Consider the following 7,355-nt stretch of genomic DNA (forward strand, 5'->3'; position numbering starts at 1 on the left):
ATATACTATCCAACAACAACCCAATTTCTAGGCATGGGAAATCTTGAATTTTGGGTCAGGGTAGTTTGAGTCTTCAAAAACATTACAGACTGGGCTGGAGAGATGGCTCAGCAGTTAAGAGCACTGACTATTCTTCCCGAGGTCCTGAGTTCAATTCCCAGCAACCACATGGTGGCTCAAAACCATCTGTAAAGAGATCTGGCGCCCTCTTCTGGCATACAGGGAGGCGGACTGTTGTATACATAAATAAAAAAAAATAAAAAAAACATTACAGACTATTGCCATTGCCTTTGCTTGCTTCCAAATACTTAAAGGTAAGATTTTATTGATAAGAAAAATCACATATTTTGGACACAGAATTTGGCTGAATCTGACCTGGAGGCCTCCTACTTGAAGACTACCTCTCAGAGGTTTAGAAGGTGACAGGTAAGCTGTCAGTGAAGATAAGCAGTCATAGTTTACACAGTTTTAAATCCTATGAACCACAATAATGACCCAGCTATCTTTCATGGTGCATTATTGGCAGTTTTATATAGTGAGTAACCATCAGTTTTCTAGCTGGACTTAAGACCTACTCAGCAGGAGGCAATGCTTGCCTGGGACTGGAAACCTAGTCAGTTTCCCAAGGTTAATACTATGGTTCTAGAAGAGAATGTGCCACTGCCGTTTTCTTAAACCAGTATTATTTATAACAGCTTTGTGAATATTTTATTATACCCACAGATAAGTGGAGCTCATACTTCTCAGAAAAAAAGCTTCTATCTGCAGTAGGTAGAGAATACTTCAGGGGATCTGCAACTGACCAAAATGCAGATAATAAGTGAGTATAAAGTTCCCAACTCCAACCTCTACACATAAAACTCAAGGAAAAACAAATAAAACAGAAGACACAGTGCAAAGAATTTCAAGGGTCGAAGAACAAGGATGGCTGCTTCTACAGAGGATCTTCTAGACATCCTATGGAAGCTGTACCTGGTGGGTTCTCTGACAGAAAGAGAAGGGGCAGAGCCAGACCCACTGGCCTCTCCCTGGGGCTGAGCAGGAGGGTGAGTGTTGAAGGACTCAGCCCTCCCCCTGGCCACTGGAGAGAAGCACACTCACTGAGTTGGGAGTCTGTCAAAACAGGACCTCATTTAATGGCATCAGGCTGGAACTTGTATAGGGTTGTGATGGGGTTGGAGAGGCTTGGCATGGTGAAAGCGGAAGTCACAAAATAATAAACTAGGTCAGGATTATGAATAATGAAGGGTTATTTATTTAGGAGAGACTTACAGTTCACTGTCCTAGATAACAGTCCTCTGCATGAATGGGGAACAGAAACCAGAGTTTAGCAGCTAAGTGAGGAACCAAAGCAAGAGAGCAAACACATGCTTTACAGCTGCATTTATAGTATAAAAGACCACGCCCAAGTAGGCTGGTACCTTAGGCTGAAGGAGCTCCCACAGCATTGTATGTCAAATGCTATTGGCTGAAGGAACAGAATGAGCTCCCACAGCAGGATGGATTGAGGCAGAGTAAGGAATAAGGGCCAATAATATTCTGCCATTCTAGCCATGGCGAAGCATTGGTGAGTCTAGGTTGGGTAGCCAGAAACAGGTCTTCAAACTCAAGGCAGGCTTAGGAAGTTACACTAGGCCTCATCAAATTCAAGTTAGGCTCAGGAAGTTACACTGGGCCTCACGCCTGGGCCCCATGAGGCCCAACATGTACCCATGAAAATATTGGCATTATGACTTCCTTAAAAAGAGCTACATAATAACAACACCAGTTACTAAGCCAACATGTGGGGGGGAATTGCACAAAGTTTTACCTCTAAATGAAGAACTGTGGGCTACTGAGGGACTGTTAGTTAGTATTTTCCAGACATGAACTTCTTGATAGATTATCTAGACCCAAGTAGTCAGCCCTAAACACTTGTAGATGTGAGCAACACTAACTTTGTAGTGTGTATGTGTGTGTGCCTTTGTGTGTGGTATGTATGTATCAATAAAAATAGGTCATAAATTTGGGAAGGAAAGGGGGAAATGAGGAATTAGACATGGGAAAGTGAATGTGGAAATGATGTGTAGTACTTGTGTATGAAATTCTCAAGAAATGGAATTGAAAGTGTATATGGTGCCACAATGTAGCCCATTATTTTGTAATAATATCTTAAAAATTAATAAAAACAGAGATAATAAATATATGAACATATAAGAACACCAGGAAGGAAGGGAAACATGGAGATATCTTCATAGTATTAAAAATACCTGCACATACAATTTTCTACTAAGATGGCAACTGTCTCTTTTTTTATTATTGTCTTTAGTCTCCACAAAGAAAGCCACTGTCTTTGTGATTTATTTCCAAGATGCAAGTACATCCTCGGTTTCAGTATTATTTGTTGAATACATGAATGGACTCTTGGCTCTTCCAACCATGTCAACATTATTCACTAGAGAAAGCAGAAGGTCTGTGAGCATGAGAAATGGTGCTGTTTGTTCCAATTATTTTATTATTTTTATCCAAAAATATATTAGAATGAAAATGAAAAAAATGTAAAAGTGCAGAGATGTTTCATGGTAGAGTCAACAGTCTCTGGAATTCCTAAATCATGCCATACATAACTGACACATTTTTCTCATTAGTATTTTTTCATGCATCTTTCCACAAAGGTGTTTCTTCCTCATTATGGGACTTCCTACAACTGATACTCTGGTATAGGAGTATTTTCAGCTAGCACTTTATAAAGTAGACTTCCACAATCTTACAACAAAAGAAAAAAAAATCAGTTGGGTTGTTTTAGGAAAAGTGGAGGGCAAACTCATTATGTTTGTAAAAATTCAAATGATCTTCTTAGTTTAAGACTGTGACTAGGGCTTGGCTTTCACAAGTGTCTTGGCAGTGAGAGCTGTTATTTCAGACTCCACTGTCATCTTTATATTAAAAGGGGTCATGATGTGGGTCATTGTTTACTTGAGTCATTTTCTATGGTTTGGCCCCTTAAGACAAAATAGATGTTGGTCTTGTTTTCATATACAATCTTCATAGTCAACATCATCACATCATGCATTTATTGAATCAAAGCATGTGTCATGTTCATGCTACTGGTCTACTGAGTGAAGAGCATAGAACATGGTTGAATATTGAGAGCCTAAGAGATAATAAACAGAAAGATTCTGATTCTACTAGAATTATTCTATAGTGTATGGATGGGCTCAAAAAAATGAGAGATGCAGTTTTGATATGAATTACTGTTGTTCATTTCTGTGGGATGCAGGTTGGCTAGTAAATTAGTCTTTGCCTGTGTTTACATTGGTTTCCAACAGCTATACTAAAATACTGACTTTTCAAAGTAATATATAAGAAGAGCTAGCACTCTAAACAGTAGACATTCATGAATGTGATCTATGGAATGATGTAAAAACTTGGGGTTGTTCCCCAAATGATGGAGGAAGGTCATTGGTTAAATAAAAAGAAACTGCTTGGCCCTCTTTGGTTAGAGGATAGGTGGGAGGAAGAGGAAGTGAGCTCAGACACCACAGCTCTTCTCTCGGGAGCAGACGCCTCAGAGAGACGCCATGCTCCCAGCTCCTGGGCAGAAACACGTGATGAAGCTCCAACCCAGGCCCGGTAAGTGCACCTAGCTGTGCTACATAGAATATTAGATATGGGCTTGTCCAGGTGCGAGAGTTAGCCTAGAAGAGGCTAGATAGAAATGGGCCAAGCAGTGATTAAAAGAATACAGTTTCCGTGTAATTGCTTTGGGTAAAGCTAGCCGTGGGGGTGGCCGGGTGCTGGGGATGCAGCCCCGCTGCCCTTATTACTACACCCAAACCTTTGAGACTCAATTTCTAAGTGCAGAAAAGGAGATGAACACAACAGGCAGAGTCTTTAGTGAATGGAGCTTTTGATATGTTGCCTTATCACTTAATAAACAGTGGCTGTGCTTTGTTTCCAGAACCTGATTGCCTCAAAGTGTGGGTCATTCAATACAGGAGAACACGGGTGCACACATTTTCTGCGAACTGACAACCATAAGAAAGAACAACTCGGCTCCTCAGAACTCCTATGATGCTTGGAAAATTATCAGCTGAACATCTTGCTGAATATTAAATGGACTGTATTTGTGCTTCCTCCTGTAAGAAATACAGGAAAAATGGAGGTTCCTTTTTTACTTAGAGGGACTGAACAAACTGTAGAAAACTGAGGATAACTGGTAGAAGGTATTTATTTACCTGTCCTTATTCTCAAGGTCAATTAAATGGAGGGATTTCTGCCATTGTGAGAGATATTTTTGGTTGCCAACATGAATACAACTGGAATGAACTACAAGCCAAAAATGGAGGGCACACCTGTAAAGGATCATTTTTGATTGGTTTGTTCTCAATCTCAAGGAGGGAAAGACACTCCTTTGATGATTGAATTTGGTGGGAAGACACAGGCCTTTAATCCAGTTCATGACGCCAGAAGACACACCTTTAATTTCGGCCATGCCTTGTGCTGGAAGACTATATAAACACGTAGGCGGAGGCTTTAGCTCATTTGTCTCTGGCCCTCACCTTGTTCACATCTCTGTTCCTTCCTGAGAATAAGAGCCAACGTCTTTGGGATTCCAGTAGATACTGAAGACCAGCCAAGAGAGAAAGCACTCTGGACTGAGCAACTCTTGAAATTTTTGAAGTTTCAGTTCATAGCCAGCCATTGTCAGATTACCTGGACAGCAGCCTGTAAGTGATTCTCATAAATTCTAAGGGGGAGAGAGGTTGATTGTACTGTTCTATAAGGTGCTCTGTTGTTTAGAGAACTCTGACTAATAAGTCACCACGACTCTACCACATGAAATTAACTAAATGGGCCCAAAACTGGTGCTCAAACGCCCAATACTGTGGGGACCTGTCTCATTCAAACCGTCACAGTGATTTCCTTAGCACGATCTCAGGTTTTTGAGCACTAAGTGACAATTAGCCAGTGCTGATTGGAAAGCTTTGAAAATCATAGAGGTGAAACTTTATAGGAAGTGAGTCACTGCTGGATAGAGAATTTATCCTGAAATGACATAAGCCACAAAAAAAAAACCCAGCTTTATTACACGATATTTCCAGCACCATAGCATTGTATGTTTTTCTCAATAGCCACATTTTCTCCGTATGTCTCATGTGTTTCAGGGTTTTTCTTTTATCATATTGCAGTGTTCACACAAATCTAGGAATTCCTTTCATTCTTTCAAATTCCCTAGGTTTTAATATTTGAAGTATCCAGAAGATATTCTATGGAGTATAATTTGGCTAGAACATTATCTCTTTTTACCTTTAATTTAATTTGTATCTCATCACTTGATAAGATTGGCCAAAGATTTTCATTTTGGTTCATTGTTGAAAATAATCAAATCATTAATTCACTGATGTAAGTATTTCTATTTGATTGACACATCAGCGATTGCCTCTTGGAACTTTACTGTGATTCCTTGTCTACTGCTTTGAGGTTGTGCTCTTCTGGTATTTCTATGTCCTTGAAGTGCATCATTAGTTTTGATTTGGAAATCTAAGATTTGATGACTGCGGATTCATAGTGCTAGACCTGCATCTTAATGATGATTAAATTTTTGTTTCTAGCATTGCCTGTTAAAGAGAAAAATAGGTTCCGGCCTGGCTGGTGCATGAGGACTGGGGCCGCGGCTTTGCATGGCCGCCGCCGCCGCCGCTGTGATGGCCCAGCAACAGATAACCAGCTCGCAGAAAGCCTTGATGCTTGAGCTGAAATCCTTGCAGGAGGAACCGGTGGAGGGCTTCTGTATCACCCTGGTGGATGATTCCGACCTCTACAACTGGGAGGTGGCCATCTTCGGTCCACCTAACACTCTCTATGAAGGCGGCTACTTCAAGGCACATATTAAATTTCCCATTGACTACCCATATTCACCACCTACCTTCAGATTCTTGACCAAAATGTGGCACCCCAACATTTATAAGAATGGAGATGTATGCATTTCAATTCTTCATCCGCCTGTAGATGATCCACCAAGTGGAGAACTGCCCTCTGAAAGGTGGAATCCCACTCAGAATGTGAGGACTATCCTGTTAAGTGTAATCTCACTGCTTAATGAGCCCAACACCTTTTCTCCAGCCAACGTGGATGCTTCAGTGATGTTCAGGAAATGGAGGGACAGTAAAGGAAAAGACAAGGAGTACGCTGAGATCATCAGGAAACTGGTCTCGGCCACTAAGGCTGAAGCAGAAAAGGATGGAGTGAAGGTCCCCACAACCCTGGCAGAATACTGCATCAAAACTAAAGTGCCTTCCAATGACAACAGCTCAGATCTGCTGTATGACGACTTGTATGACTACGACATTGATGATGAAGATGAGGAGGAAGAGGACGCCGACTGTTATGATGATGATAATTCTGGGAACGAGGAGCGTGACATGTTCCTTCAGTGCCCCTGTACTGGCCTGACGTCTCAGGCCAAAGGGAGGGGAGCAAGTGGGGATCTATGGTGGCCCCTCAGCAAAAACTTACTCATGGGGTGGGGAAACACACAGCTCCTGCTGAATCCCCGCGGATCTCAGTTTGCTCCTTTTTATGGACCTTTACTGGAGAGAAAGTACCCTCCACAGAATGTCTGAATTCTTGCATTCTTTACCCTTCCATCACTGTATTGATTCTTTTTAAAGGAAAAAAAAAGCCACCACCCTTCAAACTCCCACCTCACTTCATCTCTGCAGAATGTTCACAGCAAAACACGTTTGCCTGTTTTTAGATTCTTGAAGAATTAGTCTGTTTAAGACATTATGTGTTTAAAGCTGGGAACTCACTGGGAGTCCACAAATGCTCCATATATTGGGTAGCAAAAGAAAATGGGGGAAAAAAACCCACAAAACCAAAAAAAAAAACCCACATAACCCACAAAACAAACTTTAAAAAAAAAAGCCAATTTGCCAAGCAAGGTTAAGCTGCTCCTTTCCATTAGTGCGTGTGCATTTGTTCAGCTCATGGTGGTGAATTTTGTTTCTTTCCCTTCCTAAGGCTGGGATGCAGTGGGCATCAGGGACTTACTCTTGCTAATCCTGATGAAGTGTGCTGCTTCTGCCTCTATGACATCACCCCAAGATGGAGGCTACAGCTACTCTGAGAGATCAGATTTTGTTTTTTTTGGAATTGATTGGGATCTAAAGCCTGAAATAAATATTCATACTTTACATAGAACTGAGCACTTGGTTGCTATTTATTTTAAAGATAGGGTATCTTTTTTTCTGAGTAGGGTGAGTGGGGGGACGTGAAAGGCAGTGTGTGTGTGAAGTTTTAGTTATGAAAACAGAATTGAAAATTGTACTAGTTTTTATTGATGCTGCTGAGGGGGAAGTTCAAAAGCCGCT

At 41.1% G+C, this 7,355-nt stretch overlaps 1 protein-coding gene across 2 annotated transcripts; it reads left to right on the plus strand.

Moving 5' to 3' along the window:
* Nucleotides 1–5,687: 5,687 nt before the first annotated feature.
* Nucleotides 5,688–6,872, plus strand: LOC121450955 (ubiquitin-conjugating enzyme E2 R2-like). 2 transcript variants are annotated; one of them, XM_041656372.1, is made up of 2 exons: nt 5,688–6,044; nt 6,177–6,872. In XM_041656372.1, the coding sequence occupies exons 1-2, from the start codon at nt 5,688–5,690 to the stop codon at nt 6,603–6,605; spliced, it is 786 nt and encodes a 261-aa protein (XP_041512306.1). In that variant the 3' UTR covers nt 6,606–6,872. The 2 variants fall into 2 exon arrangements, with proteins under 2 accessions (XP_041512306.1, XP_041512305.1); XM_041656371.1 differs by having other exon boundaries at nt 5,688–6,855.
* Nucleotides 6,873–7,355: the final 483 nt, after the last annotated feature.

Source organism: Microtus oregoni, unplaced genomic scaffold (genome assembly GCF_018167655.1).
Source record: "Microtus oregoni isolate MIOR12 unplaced genomic scaffold, Mior012 000007F_ref0000211, whole genome shotgun sequence".
NCBI classification, from domain to species: domain Eukaryota; kingdom Metazoa; phylum Chordata; class Mammalia; order Rodentia; family Cricetidae; genus Microtus; species Microtus oregoni.

What these genes read in the sequence shown, in the direction of transcription:
- LOC121450955 (XM_041656371.1), top strand. Translation starts at nt 5,688, where the DNA reads ATGGCCCAGCAACAGATAACCAGCTCGCAGAAAGCCTTGATGCTTGAG.